General features: G+C 39.5%; 1 protein-coding gene across 1 annotated transcript in view; it reads right to left on the reverse strand.

The window, feature by feature from the left end:
• PTPRN2 (protein tyrosine phosphatase receptor type N2) overlaps positions 1 to 25,193 on the reverse strand; it is a 625,844-nt gene that overhangs the window by 542,475 nt on the left and 58,176 nt on the right. Inside the window, exon 2 of the mRNA XM_033074413.2 lies at positions 18,771 to 18,821. Coding sequence (XP_032930304.1) covers positions 18,771 to 18,821 — 51 coding nt within the window. The remainder of the gene's footprint in view (positions 1 to 18,770; positions 18,822 to 25,193) is intronic.

Consider the following 25,193-nt stretch of genomic DNA (forward strand, 5'->3'; position numbering starts at 1 on the left):
CGAGATTTTTATTTCATTTAAGGTATTTACCAAACTACATAAAGGTACATTATACATGCTAAAAATACATTCCACCTCCTCCCTTCTGCTCTACAGTTTTCTTCTTCATATGCATTACAATAATCCTATGTATGAGAACTTGGAAGGTGGAAACAACCCCTGGGAGGCATTTACATTTAGTTCAAGGTCTTGCTAACAGAGCAGGCATTGCAAATTAAAGCATTTACTATGTAGATGGTAATATAACTGCTGTTGCTTTTCAAAGTATCTGTCAGAAACTCAACATTGCATCTAAAGATTCTACAGGTTATGTCAAACACTGAAAAAAGAATAAAACTTATATAGATTATACTCCTTAAGCCAGTCCTGTGTATCTACATGTTATGAAAAAGTATTTTATCCCTCTAAACTATTTCCTCATTTGTAGTTTTTTCCCCATTCATGTCAATGCAGATGTAGAGGGTGTGAACTGATTTCTTGCTGAATAAAATTTTTGTGAATTCAGAAGTAGATTATTTCCTCGTGGATTTCCACTCTAGCATCTAAGACAGAGTACAAGGTGCAGCCATAAATGAACATGTATAAGCAAGGGTTGCAATTTCAGTAGCCTTAGCAGTAAATATTCTCCCATGTGGTTGGAGTTGGGTCTCTAATGGTTATTACACACTCTCCATTTCTGCTGATTTATATGACACATACTTGGTATAACTTTGTGCTGACACACACCTGGACAAGTTTTTGATAAACACATACTGGCACTGCAGAAACCTGTTTCATTACACACTTGTGCCAGTATGAATTAAACCACTCATTTCTGTATTGTGCTCTCCTACCACCTGACTGCTAGTTAGAGAGCTGCATTTTGATCTCTAGCATTTTACACTGCCAACAAAAATTACCAAATTGAATCTGAATCCTGACCTCCAAACCCGAAAACCCAGTTAACCACATCAAGGCATCAAGAACAAAGCTTCCCCACTCACACCCTTGACTAAATTAAAGTAGTGGTAAAAAAAGGACAAGCCCAAAAAGACCCGCTACTCTTTTGAATCCACTCCTCCTTTGGCACTTGTGACTGATGGGGTGCTAATGAACATCCTCCCTGCACCATTACAAATCAGTCAGAGCTCACTGTCAGTTTTCCAGCTCTCTTGGCAAGGCAGTTCCTTGCCTGTGAGCCGGTGCCTCCTGCAGGATTGGCTGCTCCTGAGGAAAGGTGCTGCACAGCCACGATGCCTGGGCTGCTCTCCAGTCAGCTCATCCAGAGATGCTCACAGTGAGCTCATCGTGCCCAAGCCTCTCAGCCTAAGGTTTACTTTTCAGTCTTGTTGCCTTTCTCTGGCACAGGTACAAAATGTTTTCCATACCATCTGCTCATCTATGATATAAGCAGGGTCAGCAAAATGTTACATCAAAGTAATTTACACCTATTGGTGCTGAATTACCAATAAGTAACACATCAGTAGGAAGATGAAGCTATCTACAGCCTTCCTAAGGTGGGCAAGCCTTTCTGAGAGGCTCCCCCTGCTGCACATGTAATTGCCAACCACACACAATAAAAAGATTTACCAGGTACCATTTGCTCCAGCTAGCTTTGAACACTTAAAGGCCAGTTACACTGCTCTTATGCTGTATCCTAATTTTAAATGAAATCAATCCTAATTTTAAGAGCTTAGTTCTGCAGCCCTCTAATAGGTTGCTTTTCTATTAAAAACAAAACCAAAACTCAAACAAATGAATGAAAAACCACCAAACTCTACCTCCTGCCCCCAAACAACAGAAGCCATCAAGTCTTTCTTAAATAACTGACCCAAGAGGGGTTGTGGGGAGAGATGTCTGGTTTGCTGTGTTTTTAAAACTTGAGTTTCAAAATTCCCTTTCCTTGTGCAATTTCAGGATTTACCAGAATGGCCCAGACTATGAATTCTGCCACTGAATCAGTCCCACCCATGACACCCTTCAATGTCATTCACAGGGCATATTTGGATCCTGAGCTGTGGCTCCTGTGTTCTCCAGTCTTGCACTTGCTTCTGAGGGATGCCTGCCTCAGCAGGGTACAAGAGGGAGAGGCTGATGAGGAGCCAAGAGACAGAGCTGCATTAATGCAGAAAGTAAAAGGTCAGTACTCAAGGAGGGACTAATGGAACAGGAGGAGAGAACAGTTCATTCTGGGGGAGAACATATTGTTTGCTATTTTAAATTTCATGTGAAGAATTTTCTCTTAAATTACTGGAGTTTTTTTTCAAGACAACAGTACTGCTACACAAATTCTAAAGTAGTCCTCTTACAATGAAAAACTATGAAATAAAACCCCACTAAATAATTACTGTGCAAAACATCACCTTTCCCCTCTACTACTACCCAGAAAAATATTAAAAACTGTGAAATTATTGATGAATTTCAGCAGTCTTCAGTTTTCCCCACTTTTATTTGCAATGATTTCTTATATAAAATAGCAGATAAAACATACAATTTTGGTCATATAAAGCTTTATTCTGCCTATTACTGACCAAGGATGAGCAGCTAGTTAAAAATACAGTTTGCATATATTTGTAACACCTTGAAAAGAAAAGTGCTGACAGACCTTTAACAACAACAGGCCCCCCTAAACACCTCTCATATAAATTCATCTGTTTAATAAGAATGTCCTCTAATAAGCAGGTCAGAGAACTGCAAAGCAAACAGGGCAGCTCTGCTGCTGCTACAACTCCCCAGACAATACTCTCATCTCATACAAGATAACCATTATACACAATTATTAGAAAATAAGTCATTTTAGGTGTACATTATCTGGGTACTGAACACTGATGTATTTTCTCCTTTAGAAATCAATTAGTTTGTTAAAGCTGTACTCTTGGATGTGAGCACTGCATCTCTCTGGACTCGCTGAAAACTAGTCCTTAATTCTGCATCTGTGATTATTACTGCAGAATAAACCTCTGTGTGTGTGGGAGAGGGAGAGAAGGATCAGAACTGTCCCCCAAAAGGTACAGAAATATTGACTGACTAAGGACAAGGTGAAGTTATGGTCCAAATTATGCTCCCAAAGTACCTGCAGCAAAAGTCTTCTTGATGGTTTTCAGTTTAGTGTTGGAAAAAAATATATATGAAAAGTACCACCTTTGCTCTGCTCTTAACATGGATACAACAGCCTCGTGCTCTGGGCCCATCTCCAGCACCAGGAGGATTTCCCAAAGCCACATCACCAGCCTGCAGGGATCACCTGCAGCCAGGAGATGGCTTTCTTTCTTACCAGTTCCACATTGTCTGCCACTGAAATAATGATGGACATGCCAAGAAGGCCATTAAGTAGTTCTGGAGTAGAACTTGGCATCTGGCTGTATCCATTCATCCAGAACTTCCCACAATATCAATGGAGCTACCTTTATGGCACCCATCCACCACTCCACATTGGCACCAACCCCTGACAGAATATATTGCTGCTTAAGTAATGGGGTTTTTCTGCAGACTCACAGGTCTTGTTGCTCCATTTTTGCGTCTCTTTGCAGTAATTTCTGTCCTAACCCTGACACTGTGAGGCTGTCATTGAGCCTCTCCTGCTACCAGCTGTACCCTGCTTGCACCCTTCAGCCTAACCTAGCAACATAACAGAGCCATCAGGCAAAGAGATGCTAATGGGATTGAGAGATAACCTAATTCATCCAGCTGCTGTTGAACCACTTGCCAAAGCAAGGCAACAAGAACAGACTGAACCTGTCTAAACAGGAGTGGTGAATGACAGAGGCAGACAGAAAATGAACCCTCTGTGCCTGCTACTGCCTTTACCCAGCACTGGTGGCAGACTCTCAACTTCCCAAAAATCAGGTGAAAAGCATTAAAATACAAACAACCACATCAGCTCATCATGATTTTTTGACTGACTAGGAAAACAAACAAGAAAAAAAACCAAACTGGCCTCCCACAGCACCTACAGGACAAGAGGGAAGTCCATACAAGTGCTGGATGTTACAGCCTTTTTGACATGTTCTTGTGTAAGCTGTCACTTCAGGCAAAATTTTAATTTGCTATTTTTTTATACTTTTTATTCTCTCAGAATAAGACCTTAAAAGGATGCAAAAGATTCAGGACAAGAAACTTTCTTCTAATTATGTGTCTATCTTGGGTTATCTGCCAGTCTTCTGGAACTGAAGCTCATTCACTTCTCCCAAGACTTTGGCCCTTTCCTCACACAAGCACCCTTGATCCAAATGAGCAAACAGTGGCTCATGGAACAAAATCAGTGGCCAACTCTATAAATTGTTTTTTCCAAGTGCCTTATACTTTTCCCCCATAAAATGCAAGTTTCCTATTTTAAAAGTAAACACTTGTAAAAAGATGAAAATAAAACACTTGTTATCTTTTAAAATGATAATAAATTATGGATTGATTTAAACATAAAGAGTTAAAGGCTGTTTACAGAAGAAAGTATGTAGATCTTATTTCTGAATATATACAAAAATCCTCATTAGGATCCTTTTTTTAGTTTTTTCTTGAAAATTGTGAGTGAGGTGTAGTTGTACCAAACATTATCTTTCAGGTCCACATAAGCTTTTAGAAATTCCTAAGCTACTCATAAACCCTGACACTTGACTCAGAAGTCAAGACCTAATACAGTAAGATGTGTGGGGGGCTCCTTTGAACTTAAAGGACAAATATCTAAATTAATATTAGTTCGGGTTGGCAATTAATTTCACAGATTTGGGGATGGAAGCAGAGTATAAGGGAGTGTCTATGGAAACAGTGTCCAAAGTTTACCTGTATGCTGAACAATTTCTGTGCTTTTGACCCACCTGCTGCTGCAGAAGACAAGTTTGAAGGTAAATCTATCTGAGAAGCCAACAGAAACAGCTTCTTTATGCCAGTCTTGATGAAACAAAAATAAAAGTTACTTATGCTGTTTTCACCCCCTGTTCCACCATCAGGCTTTCTCCATACGTGTCCTTTTCATGTCTTCTCCTCACCCAACTCTGAGGCTCCTTTCAGTGCTTCAGAGTTTCTCAGCTGTGGAGGCAAAACTAAATTCGACTGTTGGTGACACCCTGGGAAGGAAGGGTGAGGATGCACATGGGAAGGGGGCTTGGAGGAAATCGAGGCTTCCCCAGCCTTTCATGACCTTTGAGATTCCCTCATCTCTTCTTCCATCCTGTGCATGCCTCCAGGCTCCCTCCACAATCCTAAAGAACCTCTTTTCCCCCTTTCAGGATCTCTTCAACATGATTTGTAAAATAAATCATCTTCATTAAGTGCTGCTCACAGAGGGGATCCCAGGCTCTGGCAAAGATCAAAGGTATCAGGTCACAGTCAGACTCTGCTCTGATAACACAAGGACAGCGTGGTCAGGTGCAGAACACTGAGCTGAGGAGCTCTGGGGGACAGAGCTCACTGTGACCCAGGGGAAAGAGGAGCAAACCACAATTTCTGCTGCCCTGTCCCCAGTACCAAATCTGCTGCAAGGAAAACTGAAGTCAGAACATGTCATCATCCCCTTCTCAGCCTTGAGAGAACGAGCTGCATTCCTCAGTTGAGTCTAAAGTTGATTTAGATATTGTCAACAGCAAAAGATGAAATTATGAGTTGTTTAAGTCTCACTCAGATTCATTTTTGCCTTCCATAAAAATGGCCACTAATCAATATTTTCAGAGTTACTTCCAGTGCAACAGTGTAAGATGGGGCACACAAAGCTCAGACCTGTGCAGAGCACAGACCCAGCCCTGCCAGACAGCACGGCTCACGGGCACAGGCAGTAAACAAGTAGAAATAAATCAGTCTGTTCCCCCATAAAATTGCTGCCACTTGAGTTGCAGTATCTCACACACTGATACTGTAGATAATTCGGTTTCATCTTGATTACGACCTGTATTAACACTCAAAGTAATAAAATCTTTCACATTCTCATTTTACTGAAGCCAAAGGACAAACCTTCTGCAGTGACATATGGCTCTGCTCCTCTGCAAGTATGTTAGACTGCTTACAAAATCTCCTTGTCTAGCAAAGGATAATGCTTTTTAAAATAAATTACCTGCATTAATTTGTATTTTCCACCAAGATAACCTCACATATCATCATAATTGTCTATCCATACAGATATACGAGTTTCTCACATTGTTTGCACTCTTTTTCTCCTTTAATGGGGTGATTTTGGACTATGTCATTGATTATATAGCTGTAACATGCAATTTTTTCCAGCACAAGAGCCAGCTTGGGGCTCCCAGACTGCAGAGCAATTCCTGCATAGTTCAAACAACATAAAGAACAGTCTAGGGGGCATGAATTGAGATGAGAGTAAGTTTTGCAGAACTTTGAAAGCAAGAGGTATTTCATAGCTGATTACTTAAATACAACTTTCAACCTCAGGGGATTTGGTATTACAGGTTGATTTTTTTTTTTTTAATCCAAAAGCACTCTCTGTAGTGTGTTTATTGAGACACTGTGGCATAAACTTTGGGATACTCACTTTGATTAAAGACTCTCCTGCTCTTTTCGTGGCTGCATAATTCATCCCCATGCCCCTGCAAGATGACCAGCTGCCATGGGGAGAGCAGAGCCTATTCTAGATCACTGTTCTAGGAGCAAGAACTGACACTTCCACCTCTGTGAGGCAGAGACAAAAAGCCATGGTCCCCAATGTCCTGCAGGAGATCTCTAGAAATGGTTCCTTGTAAGATTTCTTTGTGGTCAGCAACCAGATTTTATTTTTGTGTGATGAGAAAGTATTTCTCTGCTTTAAAAGACACATTCAGATTTTTAAAAATTAAGCAAGAAAAGTAAAATTACTTATGCCTCCACTTGTTTTTCCATCTAAAAACTATACTTCCGAAATTAGCCAATTTCAGATGAAGAAAATTCTGTTTATTCCTTGTTTTTAATGAAACATCTTCTACCTGTGCCAATGACTGTTAAATAGCTAACAGGATGTGAACTGCATGACATACAGGAGTGGATTTTGTTTAGCAAATGCTTAATGTCATTGTCATGGTTCCTAAGAAGGCAGCTTGCAGTGGCACTGAAATTTGCAATTACTGCAGCTTAATTAACAAATGCCCATTTCCCGTTTACATCTACTATGGAGACATTCAAGTTTTAAAAAGGGAAATATTTATTCCTGTACTACTGTACATGAATGAAATCATGCTAAAAATCCCACAGCCCTAGAATTTTGAACCATCATTTCCTTTGGTCTATGATGCAGTAATGAAGTCATTCTCCCCATAACTGAGGAGAAATTGTAAGGTATTATTTGAGCCAGCTGATCTGCATCATTTGTGGGAATCTTGTCTAAGCAAAGCAGAAAAGAACCACAACATTAACTTCACAAGCCATTGCAGCCCTGTGAAACCATGTCATATTTTAACCCAGCCAGAATTTAAGCACCAAAAAGCTGCTTTTCATTGCCCCCCCAGCAAGATGGGGTGGGAGGAGAGAATCAGTAGGGCAAAAGCAAGAAAACTCCTGGGTTGAGATAACATCTAAATAATTGAAAATTAATAAAATAATAATAAATTGGTCAAGAGAATTTTACCCAAGATAAATTATGCAAATGGAAACACTCTCTCGCTACCATTCAGCTGATGTCCAGCCAGGCCCTGAGCAGCAGCTCCCAGGTCATGGGGAATGGGACATGCCTGGGGCCAGCTGGGGCCAGCCCTGCCAGCTGGGTCCCCTCCCAAACCCCATTGGTCTCCCAGACTCTTTTGCTCCCCAGACTCCTCCTGTGGTCCTGTATGAGGAGCAGAAGAGCCCTTGATACCATGCAAACCCTGCTGCCCAGCGCTGAGAACATTCCTGAATTACCAGCACTGATTCCAGCATAGATCCATAATAGCTCCATACCAGCTGTATGATGAAATTTATCTCTAGCCCAGCCCAAGTCAACACACTATGGCCTCTTCAGAACTAAAGAATTAGTTAATATGTTGGCAAAGAGATGCCTGGGGATAGAAAAAGAATTCTTTCTGTTAGATGGAATCTTTCCACAGATTTTTGAGATGAAATAGCATTTCTGAAGCTCCAACTTTCTTGCCTTCTAAAATATGCCATTAACCTCTAAGCCAGTCATAACTTATTCTCAGTTATCATGCCAACAAAATACATTGAACAAGTAAATCTTTTTTTGGCATCATACATGAAGGGTAATATTTCACGGAATAACAAAATAATTTTACTCAATGACCTTATTCCTGGGAGGAGAACAACCAAAATTTTGGGGCTAATATAAATCTCTTGAGATATTTGAAATAAAGTCTGGAGAGAAGGCCTGACTTCTAATTAGGAATGCAGTGGATCCAGAGACATGAAATGGGCACTAACTGCCTGATTACCTTTTTAGTGAACATGGATTTACAATTTGTACTGCAACATTAAGCACATCCATCAGACCTTTGCCACTGAGAAAAGCAATGCTGAAAGGGGGATCCTTTCCTGCCCAAACTTCTTTCAGAGCCCTCCATTTCTTCAGTTACAAAAATTTGGGAGGGGGAGCTCTAACAGGAAGAGCAGAAAGACAATAGAGAAAAGAAATCTTAATATTAGATAACTTCAAAAATTTCTGACAAAAACACTGTGTGGAAGTTTGACATCTAAAGTTATATTTACCATAACAAAATTGAAATTAATTTTTTAAAAAAATCAGACACAGAGCAGGACTGGTATTTTTAAACTGCATATTGATCCATTTTTGTCCAACTATTAATCATAAAAATTTTTAAGGAAGGAAAAAAATAAGTGAAAGAGTTTGAAAGTCAAATATTTCAAAAGCAATCATTCACCAAACACATTAATCAAAATTACAGGTAAAAACTGAGTGGAAACTTTTCTAACAGGTACTGTCAGTGAAAGAACAGTTTGTTCCATTAAATTACTCAGCAGAAGCCATCCCCAAAATTCCACTAATATGAAGGCAAGCTGTCAGCAAAGTAGGAAGTCTTAGTTATTGTAATAATCTAGTAAATCTACACCTCTCTAACTTGGAAGTGAAACAACATCCCAGAAAGAGAGATTAAATCAGAAGACTAACAGGAGACTATTATAATTTGGAAAGGTTTGGGATTTTTTTAAGTCACAGTAAACAAAATGCAATCAAGTTTACTACTCAAAGACAGAAAATTAATTAAAATTTTAGAACAAAACACTACTGCCTTGAAAACCACTCCCTCTCCAAAGAACACAAATTGATTTAATTTTGGAAATACAGAAGGCATTTAAACTGCTTCCACTGTGACTGAGTACTGCAGATTGCTTTCTTTAAGTGTTCAATAAACTATGAAACTATTAGCAGTCTTGCCATCCAAAAAGCCATTCATCAAATTATCCCCCAATACCTTTCCTATCTTAACCTCACAGAAATAGAGATGCAGTAGCATAATGTGGAGTAAAGAGAGAGGACTACATAACAAAGACAAAAATGAAGGAAAGGTCTCAGCAGTTCTCAACTCCCCTCAATTTATTTTTCCCCACAGTACATTATAGTTTCTGGTTGGGTAATACATCTCTTTCTCATCTACCATAGAGTTTATGATAGAGAAAACATCAATTGCAACTCAATAACAGACAGAACCAAAAATAGACATTTTTACCATTGAAAAATCACACAGTGTGCAGCTGTTCACAATCATGCCTGTGCTGGTACTTCCAGGAAAAGAACTAAGATGATACCACCTTATATTTGGAAGACTTAGTGAGCTAATGCAGTTGAAAGTCTAAATACAACCTTAAGAGGGTTAACATTAAATAGAATAAATTAGGTACACATTTTAAACCTTATCACAACATTGCCAATTCATTACTAACACAAATGTTTACTGCATTACATTAAAAGCGTTTTCCATTGTACCTTGAAGAGTTATGAGTCCAAACATTAAATGTTGTATTCCCATGCTCAGCCTCAACATCCACTGCTGTTACCAGCCTTAAATCACACTGATCCTACCACAGGGCACTGGAGCAACACGCTGACACAGCAGCAAAAGCTACCAAATATTCTCAACTTATGCAGAGCAGCAGCCAAAGCTATTTCAGTAAAGACCAAATTACAATAAATAGTTTGGGACCATAAAATATATTTATTGTTCTGTCTACCTCTAGAGCAACTTTTGTTGCTGTTGCCATGGGGTTGGAGGGAATGAAGGAAAACTCTGTTTAAATTAAAGGCTTGGAATGTCGTATAATGCAGGATGACTTTTCATTAACAGGTCTTTACCTGTTAATCAACAGCACTATAATTAGTTCACTTTCAGATTATTCTTGTTTATTAAATGAGGACATATAACAATAAAAGCCTCTCACAGTTCTTTATTACAAAGCATTTGTTCTAAGCACTAGAATAAAGAGAGGTTATATTTTCTCGTTCACTTTGGAAGAATCAATCCAAATCAAGGCTCTGAGTAGTAGGCATACAACCTGGGAAAAAACTTCTACATTTTTTTTTCAAAAATGTTTTTTAGAAAAGCAAATCTTGAACTTCTTTAGTACATCCATTCAAAACAATAATGGTAATTAAAAGGTATTTTTGTATATTATATATTTATTTTTCATGTGCATATAAACTTGCACCTCCTTTAGAATATTATAAAGTAATATCTTCCTCCTTGGCTTCTCACTTGACAAAATGGATGTCAATAATTGCTGCATATATTTTTCACACACAGCTTGTCTTGAGATAAAACAAATCCCTAGTTCATGTAGACTTATCATGTTCAGGTGAACCATGTTGTAAGGTTTTCTACTCATTTCTCCTATAGTGTCTGAGAAGCTACTTAGCCAGAACCACGTCATCCTCCCCCTGAAAAGCATAAATACTTTTTTCCTATTATGTTTACTGTCTAAAGGCAGATTGAGAGTCAAAAGACTATTAGTGCCTGTCAAATGCTAAGAAGTCAGAACCAAAATGATGTTCACTAAATGATTATTGTAATGCAACAGCAGTCAGGTGCTGCACAGTTTGTGCAGAAAACAGGGTGAAGGATTTTAAAAGAACATTTGAAGAAAAAAAAAGACAGAAAAACAGGGAGGAAAAATAGTGTCTGCACAGAAAAACTTGTAACTGTGAAGAGAATCATCCAAAAGAATGTTATTCAGAATATACTTAAGAAATCTACAGCTTTGCCTCCTACACACTCAAGAAAATGCAGAGAGTGAACAGTCAAGTCATTCAACAATGTCCTTGCAAAATTGGTACATTTTGGAAACACATTTGATTCATGACCTCATGTCTTAAGCTTAGGTACTATTAGACTTAGGTACTATTAGATTACTGAAGTTTTTAAAATCAAAGACACAAGTACCATGAATATTTTAAGAAGCACAATTTTCCCAAGCAGGGGATGGAATCAAAGTTTTCTAGTCTATCTTCTTTTAGACATTCCCATCAATGCCTCAGTTAATTACCAAAGTACCTCAATAATTAATCTGATTGACCCAACTAACCACTGCTACACTGAGACAATATTCACTGATATTTGTGGGACAAAGGCAAACACCAGTTTCCCATCTAACAGAGAACAGATGAAACCCAGAATAAGCAAGTAGTTGATAAGTGCTTCATTTCTGGAATTACACGTTTTTAAGCAATTGAAGAGTAAATAGAAGGTATCCTTTAACACCAGGATAAAAGGTCCTATCTCACTCAAATCTGGGGCTGCCCAGTAATTACAATATGGTTGTGTAACCATCACTGACAACTCATTTCACATCTCTTCTCTTTTGGCAATTTTTATTACTACCCTTTGTTCATTAAAAAATTCATGCTTTTTCTTTGTTGGTGGTGTTTTGGTTTGTTTTTACTTAGTAAAGGTGAACAGTTAAAGAAAAAACCTGCTTATCATTCTATTTTTTCAAAAGCTGTAACCCAAACCTCTTACTCATCATGAAGCGAACCACACTCGTGAATGCCCGTTGACACAAGAAGAGGACAAACTATGATGGATTTAGAGCAGAGGCACACTTCTGCAGTGTCACTCCAAAGCAGGATTCATTTGCTTTCCACCTCATTGCCAGAACATCATCCCTTGGTGTTCTCTTCTTCTCTCCAGACCACACTGTCCTTTTCAAGCTCTCGTGTTTCATCATTCATCAGGCTCAAACCTTACTGAGACTGCCTAATGCCTTTATCAAACAGGCTGTACTTTTCCATGGCCTCTCAAATGTTAAAATATTTTTTGTATGTGTAATACAACAGTGAAATAGGGAATGTCTCTGAACATGTCCAATGAATGGGTTGCTATGTAGCTTACCCAAAATGAGTTGACAAAAAGGTCCACCACACATGATAAGATATAGGATAAAAACAGTATGTCTAATATACAAATATATGTTCATGGAACATTTAGCATGCTAGTTTAACCTATGTGTTCAGAGTTACCCTAAATTGTATATATAATGCCTAGTACTTGTCCAAAAAAACAGCAGAAAAATAAGATTTGGTCAGATTTTTTTTAATTAACACACCTCATAAGGCTGAAGACTTTATATTACCTCAAATATTTCAGGGAGAAATACTGAATCTGAAAAAAAGGAAAAGGCAACTCCAAAAATTTCAGAATTTTAATCCTACTTAATATCAGATCATTACATTAGGTTTTAGAGATTCATCCACCTTATCACCACAAATGCATAATTTTGAATAGATACAAGATAACTACGGTTATTCTCCAGTGATATCAAACCTTCCACTATACACACCCCACATCCCACATCCCCCCTTCCACTGGTGGAGAGGTGGAATCTTGTAATCTAAATTATTGAATGGAACACAAACATGACCCCAAAATCACTCAAAACCACACTGGTTAAACCATTTTCTTGCAATGCTTGCCCTGGTTCTGTGAAAGCCAGAAAATACATTACCCCGAGTTACAACACTAAGAACTAAAGCTTCCTTGTGACAGCACAGCAGAATTCTTGCCTGAGCTCTGAGCAAAAGCAGGTCTGTCCACATGAAATAACACTTTGCAGCACTCAGCAGCTCCAAAACTGATTTACTAGCACAGGGCACAGGAATATAAAGGATTACCTATAGCTAGTGGGAGATGTATGGCTGCCTCTCATACCTGGAGCTGAGCAGCACCCTGTCAGTGAAGTCTGAGTGATGCTTTTCTGCCCTACACCTTGAGATTTTCCACAAAAAGAACCCCCCACAAAAAAAAGTTTTTACTGACAGCTGGGGTAGTGGATAATCACAGTTACATTATCATGCTAAACATCTTTTCCTAAGAGGAGTGTAACTTCCCCTTTGATCACAACCCCAGTTCTAATGCCAGTTGTGCTGGGCATTTCTATCCCACCATCACACAGGCAGCTGTTTTAACACCACATTCAGACAAACACAAGACACAAATACACAGTTTGGAAGATAGATGGGTTTTTTTTCAATGAGGGAAAAAAACAAAATCACCACACTGTTTCAGAGTAAAGGAGATGAAGCCATCACTTCACTGACATTTTAACCTTAAGACTTATAACGTTAATTTTTCACTTCCAATACCTCAAATAGCTCAGGGGAAGTGAGAGCTAATGCACAGGGGAACACAGGCTAATGGGAAATTGGAGTCTTCTTACCAAACCAACTCCATTTCATGAAGCTGCTCCTATTACACAACTGTCACATAATCTAATGAAGAACAAGTGTGGGGAACAAAAAAAATTGAGCCAATTTCAATCCTGGTGTTTATTTCCACAGACTTGTTTCAGAAGGTGTGTGCATTTCCTTAAAAATTATAAAATATTCCTAATAGCTGAGACACCATCCTCATACCCACAGCTTCTCAGGAATATAGTGGTGTTAACTCATGCTTGGTATCAGTTGAATGAATTGTGTAAATACTTCTAAAGATGCGGATTTTCAGAAGACCATTATACAATGGCAGATTTTAAGCTTTACTCCTTCTTGAGTACCACACAAAGATTGTGACTTCTTCTGACATTACTTATTCATGGCATATTTTAAAATACTAACTTCTAGACAAAAGAAGTTCCATTATTTCCTTGAACTAGTATGGAGAAACCACTGGAAGAAAATCCTAATATTTAAATAATTGGACAGGTTTTTAGTGCAAACATACATGCACTCTCATTTATTTCAGAGTAAAAAATGACATCAGTTGGTATCTGAACTTCAGTTATTTGTGAAGAATCCCCACATCCTTGAAAAGCACAGAAAGTCTCTGCAAACACTAAGTGCATGCAGAGGTACAACTTAGTGTTACTCCTCAGAAGTCTGAATTTAGTTATAACAAGCACTGATGCTCACTGAAAGGGCTCAGAAAGCTTAGGCCCAGATTTATAGTGTCATTTGACAAAAATTCAATAGCTTTTGGAGAGCAGTGCCTTGCAAACGCAGATGTTGCTGCAGCCATCTGCTAACTAAACAATGCTGAGGTGCATCTCCCTCTGCAATCCCACCCTACCAGGCAATGGTCTGGAAAGCCTCAAAGCAGAACACATTAAGTTCAAGAAACCATTTAAGGGATCCTGACTTCTCTCCCTTATCATCTGTAGCACATGTTTACTGTTTATGGCTCATCACCAGCACACGCAATCTCTTATATCCCAAATGTTCAAGGAGCTCTGTATCTGAGGAAGAAAACGCGTTAATATTCTGAGCTGTGCGCAGAGATCCGGGCTTGGAAAGGTTCATGACTTTGTACTGCAATGCCTGGGTGCCTCTGACACACCGTGCTAACCTAAGTCCCTCCTAACAAGTGCAGCTTGCATACATAAAGCAATATTGATTCAGCTGTGCAGGGCTGTTTGCCCAGCCTTTCAGAAGTACAGCTTCCTCAAACACTGCTGCAGACATCAGACCGTGACTTCCGAGGAGAAGGTTGGTGTTTGTCAGCCGGGCTTGACTTAATGATGCTCTCTGCGCCAACGACTGCATTTAATTAACTTTTCTTGCTTGGCCTCACAGAGTTGTTTTCTACTATCTGATCTTGTCTGCATGAACCCCATTATGATTTCATGCAGGAAGGAGGCTTTCAGCCACAGCCTCTTTCATAAATAAAACTTCCCTGATTTATAAAGGATCTGTTGATAGGAGCAAAGATATCATGGTACCCATGCCCGCATAAAACACAGCACAAAGCTGCTTTCTGAAGCAAAATATCTGGAGATTAAAGCTACAGGAAAGAATGCCACCCTTCTACATGAACAGTTCAAACAGTTTAATAAAGAGAGGAAAGAGGCCAATAAAGGATGGTTATTTTGAAATGAACACTTTTATCTGTACCACATGGTGTCTTTCCCAGTGGCACTGCTAGAATTCAATAGCATGATTTCATGAGAAAGAATAAGAAGTTGTCTTTGTTTTGCTGTTTTCAGGAGCCAGTTTGTTTAAACCTTCCAACAAGGAAGATAAACGAGTTGATGCTTTACATGAACTGTTTTATCTATCACTTAAAATGCAAAACAAAACATGACATATTCCTGCTTATCCAGCTGTACTAAATTTAGTATATAAATACAAGGACTGTTCAAGGGTAAGCAAAGGATTTATGTCTCAGAGATCCTCTAAAAATTCCTTCCTGATGCTTTTTTCTTTCCTTTTCATACACACACATTTTAGGAAGAACTGTTAAGACAAAATTACACACAGAGGCAAACTCTTTTGCTTTAACTTCTAACCCAGACAGCAAAATGTATGTGAACATGTAAAAGCCATACCCCTCTTTACCCACAGCTGTCACTACACATACATCACTGCAAATACTATTCATCATATTATTACTTTCCTTCTATATATCTTCTTTAATTAAGATGTTATTTGCTTCCTGTTGTATCTGTAACAGCTTTTCAGAATTTATTTGGGGGCAAGAATTCCCAAGCTTATAGTATTCCAAGTTACTTTCAATCAGAGTCTGCAGCTCACAGGAATATTCACCTTTCCCATCAAGTCTTTTTAGCTGCAGGCTTTCAAGCTTCAAGCATTTTAGATGGGTGAAAATGTCAGTTCCTCCAGCTCTAAGAAAGAAGCAGTGATGTATCAGAAGATAAATAAATGACATCTAAGTCACTTTACCTCTCAAAGTTCTGGTTTTGCAAAGGAAGAATCCAGGAAAACTAACTCAGTCTTTTTGCCTTTTATCCTTGTGCCGTTAAAATTAACATGAAACAATATGTTCCTTTTTAACCACTTGATGAGTCAGTGCAGCTCAGAAAACTGATAAAAGGTTTGTGGAAATAAATTAATATTGCATGAATGCTGCTGGAGCTATTAAACAAACATAAGCACAAACCCATCACCGAAGCCAAAAGAGACCTTTATACGAGGAGGGAAAGTGGCAGAAAAGTCAACAATCATTATTACAGCAGGTCCTTTGCCCTCCAAAAATGGCATGTGACCTGAACAGATGTAAGCAGTGCTTATCTCTGATATAAACAGTTATGTTGCTTATCTCAGATCTTACAGCTCTATTACATTGCTTTTAACAATACAAAACCCATTCTTTTAACACCATTTTTTTCTTCATGGAAAGGAAAATTTATCAAAATCTTTCAGTCAAAATCTCTCTTCAGAAGAAATGAGAAGGGAAGACGAGTAGGGGTTTTTTTTAAGCTATGAAATCGGTTAGTTACTGGTGTTTTGGTTATGCTTTTACAAGTTTGATGTATGAAATGCACTTTAAGTCTACAGTTGATGACAGATGTGAGACAGCAAATGTGACTTATGTCTTCAGCAGGCAAACCTAGTTTTATTTCTGAAAACATGGTCAGTTCAGTTGCCTCTGCTGGAGGCAGAGAAAAAGATCAAAATAATCAGCCTTCCTGCAGGAGTCAGAAGCAGATCCGCAGATCACAGATGCATCAAAGATGCCATCGAAAAGCAGCTGCTGCTTCTTACCCACTTTCACACTGTACTTCAGAAATACCCACTTGTGTGACAAGAAAGGAGGCAAACCTTTTCATGACCTTGAAACACACAAGGTAAGCTCTGCTTCTGAGCACAGTGACCTCCACAAACTTCAGTTTCTGAGCTCTCAATCCAGCAAAGTGCTCACATTTTAATACATCAGAATTGCTGAGAAATTTCAGAGATATGAGTGAATCAGCAGCAGTTTGGGCAGGAAAAATGTGAGAGATTGCTCAGAAGCAAGAGGCCCACTTCCTTTCTGCTACATACAAAAAATGTAAATTCTGATTGTTTCTTAGTACTTCAATGCATGATCTTCCACCAATCCTGTTTATTTTCTCAAAAATGGTTTATCTTCACTTGCATCAAGGACAGCATTTAAAATACACTCTAGACAACATTTTTCCAGTGGGACAAAAAAGGAATTAAATATTTTACAGTTACCTTAAACACATTGACAGAATCCCTGCAAGTATTTTCTAAAATCAGACGTTAGGAGATATTATTGATCAACTGTCTTATTCATTACTGACATTTCTTTAAGTTAGTTATGCCAAAATATGAGTAGATCTACAGAAAAGGTCCACTCAAATTCAAAGATACAACTTCCATAATTTAATTATGCATGCTAATGAGTGTGAAATGGAGATTTTACAAACTGCATCTTCATTTAAGAAAATGGGTAGAGTGAGTTAGGAAGTTACATTTATAGGACCAGCAAAGTCTTCAATGGAGAAATCTCTAAAGTACAGAAATTACTATCATCTGTTGCATAAATTCCCCATTATGCATTATCTGCCACATATAACAGTTGCCCATGATTAAATCTTCTTAAATCTGCTTGTACTGAGGAAGACTCAAGCTTAGGCACTGTAAAATATTGATAGTCACTAAAATTCACCCCATAGAAAACTGTCACTGCCCTTCCTGGTGTCAGTCATGGGAATTGTCAATACAGAGTTCTTACAAATTTGCATTTGTCTGATGTTAAACAGTACTGGAAATTTAATCTAATTTCATCTTAAATGTTCATTAGATAAACCTTATTAATATCTTAATATATTAATAGACACATATTATTGTTTCTTTGATGAAAAAAAACCCTCTCTTTTACAGTATGAAGTTATAAACAAAAATTTCATATAAAAATATTTAACTAAAAAATTAATCTCCATATTTACAGATCTACATATTGCTATATATTTCCATGTCAAAAGACATTAGTAAAACTACTCCCTTCCTCCTTTCATCACATATACAGATATAACAATTATTGTTCCAAAGATCTTTCTCAAGGCATCCTCTGTCCTTCATTGGCAATTAAATTTTTTCATATAGCACATCTACAATCTTCAACAGTTATTAGAAAACATCTTTCCTACTATTCCATTAGCCTCATTCATATGTTGTGTTGGTTTTTTTGACTTAATGAAAATAAATTATGCAGGACAGCAGGAGAAAGCTGTTTCTGCATAATTCAAGTAAAATCACAGAAAAAGGAAACAGTACAATCAATAACTGCAATGTTCCTTTGAGGCCTTCTCTTTTATTATAAAAAATTACAATCTTTTGAAGAGGAGACTGATAATTACTCAACATTATCCTCTGAAAAGAAGAACAAACTGAAGGTAACAAAACCGCTATTTTCACCCATATCAAGACAAATTAAATGTTAGCATATTTCAATGTGTTTAATTAAATTAAAACCTATTTCACATAAAAGTAAATTATTTTGCTCAGAGTTGAGAAAATTGGGGGTTTTTGTGTAATCTACTAAATTTTTCATTACTGCTGACCAGAACAGTCATACCTGTACTGTTCTTTTTCCCCTCCTTCTCACTCACATATCTATTTGGTTTATTGAATCAAACATATAGCAATTACAGAGTGGAGGACAGACCCATCAGTAAACAAAACATGGAAGACTTACCATTTACACAGACTTCAAAAGATTTGCAAAGGTCATCCTCAAACAGGCAGCCTAAAAACACAAAAGAAAGGTAAAAATTAATACAGGTTTCAAACTGTGGATAATTAGTGCATATTGAAGACCTGTTAAATCCTCTGCAAGAGTCAGACAATAGGGTTGTTGGCCTTGGGAGTTCAAACTGGGCAGTAGAGAAAATCAGAAAAAGATCTGATTAGACAGCACATCTTACTAACTGGCTATTCCAGAACAGCCTTTGATGTTTTTCCTCCCCTCATTCCTCTACTGAAGGTTCAGTTTTTCCATGCTTATCTCTCTCATTTAGTAATTTGAGGGACTTTATGTTCTCTTAATTTTGAGTACATTATTGTACCCCTGCACAGTCATGCTGCAATACACCACAAGAATATATATCCTGACAATATTGCTACTGTGGTGAGACAAGCCTATAAATCAGCCTATAAATTGCTCAGATTAAGCATGGATTTAGTAACTGCAACCACTGACCATGCCTAAGACTTCAGGAGTGCTAACTCCTTGAAGAAACGTTTCCAAATTAAGCCATCACTACCAACACCATGATGCCTCACAGACAGCTGACAAATCAGTATAGGTCCATGAAAAATATCCTTGGATTTTTTTCCATTTAAAATAGGAAATTTGTTCCCAAACTTGCTGCTTGATGAGCCCCTGCTGCACAAGCTCCACTCCTCACTCTAGAAACTTCATCCAGGCTGGCAATTCCAGCTCTTTCTCTTGAACATATCTTCATGGATAAAGTATTCTGGTCCCTTGCCACCAAACTGTTCTGCTCCCTCAGTGGCACCCAACCAGGTATTGAGACAATAGTGATTACTGCCTTTATCTTCAACCAAAATGAGTTCCTGCTGATATTTGGGAAGGCAGCAGGGAAGTGGGCAAGATGTGCCTCTGCTCTGGTCACTCCACACTGGGGCACAGGGACAAGGATCAGGTCCAAAAGCCCAGTGAAATATCTTGCTACTGTTAAGGGCACTCACTTTGTTAACCAAACCAGTAGTTTCTCTATTTTCTGACAAAGTTAAAGAGCTAGGACTGGAGAAAATCTGATGAATGAAGCTGCATGTTGGACACAAACAGTGCCCTTAAGAACGCATTTTCACAATTGAGCCTTTTAGTTTTCCTGGGAAATATTTTGTTTATAAATAGACACATGGAGGTATAGATATTAAAAAATATTAAACTTTTCCACACTTTGCATCAAGAAAACAGCCAGGAACTACACCAGATCCAAACAAATGAGAAAATCCTCTCTCCCCAGCCATGCTTGTCTCCATGAAAGCAGAGAGTACAGCACCTCTATTCACCAGGGAGTCCAATGGATTATGTAAGGTGTCCTCAGAAAAAGAACTGAAAGGCTCAAAACTCTCTGACCGTGAATTACCTGGCTCCTAATTCTGCTAAAAGAAAAGTTTTGGTGAGATAGAGTGACTTAGGAACTTCTGCAAAGCCTTTCAGCTAATAACTGTATCAGCCCATCATTAAGCCTGAACTAACATGCTGTGTCTCTCAGCAGCATTTACTAGCACATGCTAGGTCTGAGCTAGGCAAACCCAGCTACATGAATTCAAGACATGTTGGAGAACCAGCAGAGTCCTTCACATCCACCCACACCTGCCCGTAAAGACCACATACACATAACCTTACACAGATTTACAATATTCACACACCTTAGGCAGATTTACAATATTCACACCAATAAAAGACTTCTCTCACCCTTTTATCCCACCCCAGTGGATATACACTTGGTACCTTTTCAAAGGGAAGTTTCAGACCAGGAAAGCTTCTTCATACAGTGTGGCAGAATGGCATGTGCTTACCCAGTACACAAACCGTGGTTTGTAACATATTCTTGAGATGTGGATGATTTTGCTCCAGACAAGTCTGCTGTAAGAACCAATTGATCTGAAACAGTGTCTGGAATATCACTGAAGATACCTGAGTGCAGCCCTGCTACTGACCCAGCCAAGCAGGAGGATGCCTGAACTGTACATTGACTCATAAAGAACATCAGACAAGAATTGTGACAGGCAGGGACCAAAACACACCCACACAGAGTTCACAACGCAAGAGTCTAATTAAAAGAATAACAGTGATCACTTCAGAAAGGCATTCTTGGAGAAAAATAAAAATATAAATACTTCAAGCACCAATACAAACTAGACATGGAAAGGTATATTTCAGTGCTCCTGTTTCCATAAATCTGAAGTTAGCTCTTCTAAAAAAAGGTTTTATGGCTAGGAAAAATCAGTATTCCCCTTTTTCCTGAGAGATTACAAAAGAATTAAAACCAGAAGCCTGCAATATCTGTGTGCAGCAAAATGCTGCTGAACTTGTCCTGTGATGGAGGGAAGACAGGCAGTTTTGTAGTTATTTCCCATCCTGAAGTGCTGTGGATCCAGAAGGTGTCAGAGATGAGATCTCAGATGAGATGTTTTAGCCAGGAATATTTCTAGTGGAGTGGCACATTAAAACAGTGACTGGTTCACCTAGACTCTACTGATTCTGAAGCACCTGGGAGCTGGAATTAAAACCATCTGCTGTCTGTAGCCACCTGCCAGAGGTAGGCCATGCTATAATAATATACTGATATTCTCAGAAAAATACAGATACAAAATTAACAAAATGAGCCTGCTTAGGTACAAAGAAATCAACAGCCAAGCTACCTCTACACTGAACCATGATTTTGCTTTATTGACTAATATATTTTCTATGAAAAGCACAAAAGGATACTGGCATTATCATGTTTTAGTTTCTCTTTTAATAACTGTTGTTTATTGGATGCTCATTGCAGCAAGGAATCTGATGCAATTAGACTTGCAAACCCACATATTGGAGAGAAAATTATTAAAGTCAATGCATAATAAACTATATCCATGTAGGATTATTCTAAAATAGGCAGGGCCTCCAACAAGCCTTGAAAAATATTTTGTTTCAAGTTATTTATTGCTAGAGTTGATTGTTAAGCATATTTCACCCAACCAGTCAATATGTTAATTTAGCTACTAATATATTTCCTAATATTTGCTGGAATATTAAGAAGCATCATATTTCATTTTAAATATTATCTACCTACTATTAGTAATGGTGGTGATAAGTAAACTCTGAAGAGTGAAGTGGTATCATCTCCAAAATATATTTAATTCAGTTCCTGCCTTATGGGAACAAAATTACAGTAATTTCATGACTATAAGGCGCACCGGACTATAAGGCGCACCCCCTCGGATTCGGCAAAATTCGCAACTTTGTAGATCAGATAAGGCGCACCGGTCTATAAGGCGCACTTTTTTTTGCAGCGAGGCCCCGCCCCCAGCTCACCACGTGCCGTTGCTGGCCGAGGCCCCGCCTCAACCCGGCAGCCATTGGCCCCCGGGCCCGCCTCCACCCGGTAGGGGCGGTGCCGCGAGCCACCGAGCCACCCTGGACCCGGCAGCCATGGGCCCCCGGGACTGCCTGGACCCAGGAGCGGGGGTGCCGCGGACCTCCTAGCCCGCATTCACACAGCAGCCGTGGGTCACCGGGACTGCCTGGACCGAGGAGCAGGGGTGCCGCGGGGCCCCTAGCCCTCATTCACGCAGCAGCCATGGGGCCCCGGGACTGCTTCCACCTGGGAAGGGGGGTGCCGGGGCCCCCCTAGCCCGCATTCACACGGCAGCCATGGGCCCCCGGGACTGCCTGGACCCAGGAGCGGGGGTGCCGCGGCCCCCCTAGCCTGCATTCACGTGGCAGCCATGGGGCCCCGGGACTGCCTGGACCCAGGAGCGGGGGTGCCGCGGACCCCCTAGCCTGCATTCACGCGGCAGCCATGGCTCCCGGGGAGCGGGGGTGCCGCGGCCCCCCTAGCCCGCATTCACGCGGAAGCCATGGGCTCCTGGGACTGCCTGGACCCGGGAAGGCGGGTGCCGCGGCCCCCCTTACTCACATTCACCCGGCAGCCATGGGCTCCCGGGACTGCCTGGACCCGGGAAGGCGGGTACCGCGGCCTCCCTAGCCCACATTCACCCGGCAGCCATGGGGCCCCAGGACTGCCTGGACCGGAGAGGGGCGGTGCCTCGGGCCCCCTGGCCCGCCTCCACCCGGCAGGGGCAGTGCCACGGGCCTCCGGGCCCGCCCCCAGCCGGCTGCTGTGGCACTTCCGGCTCCCCCCACGGCTCTCAGCTCACACTTCCGGTTTGGCAAATTTCGCCGCTTTGTACATCAGATAAGGCGCACCGGACTATAAGGCGCACTTCTGGGTTCGAGGGAAAATTTTAGTCAAAAGGGTGCGCCTTATAGTCGTGAAATTACTGTACATTGCATTTTCTATCCAAAAAAACTCCCTACCACAAATAATCTCCCAGTACACATAAACTGTTGATACAATACTTTCAAACACCAAACCTAAAGCTGTAATCTCACTTCACACAGCAGCCCTGAAATAACAAAGACTCCATATAATTACCCAGCCTACCAAGCCTTGCTAAATGTAGAGTTTAAAGTTTTCTTACCTAACTTGCATTGAAATTCAACTCTTTGCTAACACTTTCATGGTCTCCACATTTCAGTAATGACAAAACAGTGCAATGTATTGTATATAATGTATACTAGAGTACATTTACATGGGGCATTATTAAATAGCCACAAAAAGAGATTCCATGGGGCCTTGCAAATTCTCCTGCCTCCCTTTCCTCCCCACCTTTATAACTCCAGTGCTGTTTCTCAGAGAGGCAGCAAAACATAACCACAAAATACTGCTGCAAGTGCAGGACGTAAAATTTTCTATTTCTTTTTTTCAACTTATTCTTCTCATGCAACACTAATAAAACTATTTCCTTCTCTTCATCATACAGCAGTTCTGCTTTCCTAAAATAAAAAATAGGAAAGTTTAAATTGCACTGGAACATATTGTTTGTTTTGACTTATAAGAGGAGCCTGTGAAGGTTGGGACAGTCAAGACAGCAGATGAAATCACTTGAACTTCATCCAGAAAAAACTGTAAAAATTCACTCATCAGGAAAATATTTTTTTTAAAGTTGACATTGACTGATGATTCAAATAGATTACATTATGTTTATTTCTCTGTCCTTTCCCCCTGTTAACCAACTCATGATGATCCTGAACTAAATATCTCACCCAATAATGCCATAAATACTGTAAGCATTTTTTCTAAATTAAAATTTAAAAGTAGGTCATAGACCCTGTTTATCAAAAATTTTCTTATAACCATCAAAACGAAAAACCAAACAGGTGAAAACAGCTCTATTTCTTCTGAAACTGGGATAATAAAAACTTTTTGAATCTTTGGTGTTGTTATGGGTTCCCTACCTTTTCCTTTCACTCACACTACAAATTTAATGCAAGCACTTAATATCATCTCATATTTGCAGACCTTAACAACCTCTCCCCATCCTAACATTTTACCAGAATATGTTCCCTTAATCAAAATATGCCAACAACCTTTAACATTTAAATAGTCCAGAATGAAAGTGCACCTCACATTTACCTGTTTATTTCACATTTGTCCCAGATAAAGTCAGAAGACCTTGAAGAGTGAGCTCATCACTGCTGGTGAGGGTAAGGAAACAAGGGCAAGTCAATGCTTCCTTGGGTTTTTGGCCCCAGCTGTGGAAGACTCTAAATTGTGAGTCACATGTTTATTTCCCTAGAGTAGGATTAATAAATACAGTTCAATAATTACATTTTATAAGTGCTCAACTCACACAACTGAACAGCTTTAACTGAAAAAACCAAGATGGTGCCCAACAATAATGAATGATAATCTGAACACACTGGTAGGAAAAATCAGACAAGTTTTCTTGTGAAAAACTGATGAGAGAAGTCATCTTTGAGAGAGAAATGTTCTGCTCACTAATAGAGGTGAGAGATAAATTTGCTCAGTCTGCTAAAGCTGTGATTTATTCAACACATCCTCATCTGCCTGCCATACATGTGTGCTTAATAAGTCTAGAACTACCCAAAATTGCAAGAATGTCTGGGGGAAATGTACTTGAAGCAAAGTTCATCCCAGTTTCCCAAACCCTGGGGTTACATAGGTATGTGCACATACATGTAAGTAAATACTCATTACTCAAAACTTATCAATTGCCTGTGAAAAATCAACTGATCAACTGCCTTCCTTACTTTAGTTTCATTGTGGCATTCACTTTGATAAAAATCCCGGATATTCCCTGGTCCTACCTTTTAAATTTTCATTCTTATCCCCTTTCTCCCTTGCTGGTTTTTCTGTTCCAAACCCCTCCATTCTCTTCAACAGAAGTGTTTTTCTAAACCCCTACTCTCCAAGAAAACATTGTTCCACCACCAGACTGCAGCTGCCCCTTCCTGCCCCTCCCAAACCTGTGACTGGGAGAGAGCTAAAGAGACAGGAGGTAAAACAAGGGCAGGGTT

The sequence above is a fragment of the Catharus ustulatus genome, chromosome 1 (assembly GCF_009819885.2).
Source record: "Catharus ustulatus isolate bCatUst1 chromosome 1, bCatUst1.pri.v2, whole genome shotgun sequence".
Taxonomy (NCBI): domain Eukaryota; kingdom Metazoa; phylum Chordata; class Aves; order Passeriformes; family Turdidae; genus Catharus; species Catharus ustulatus.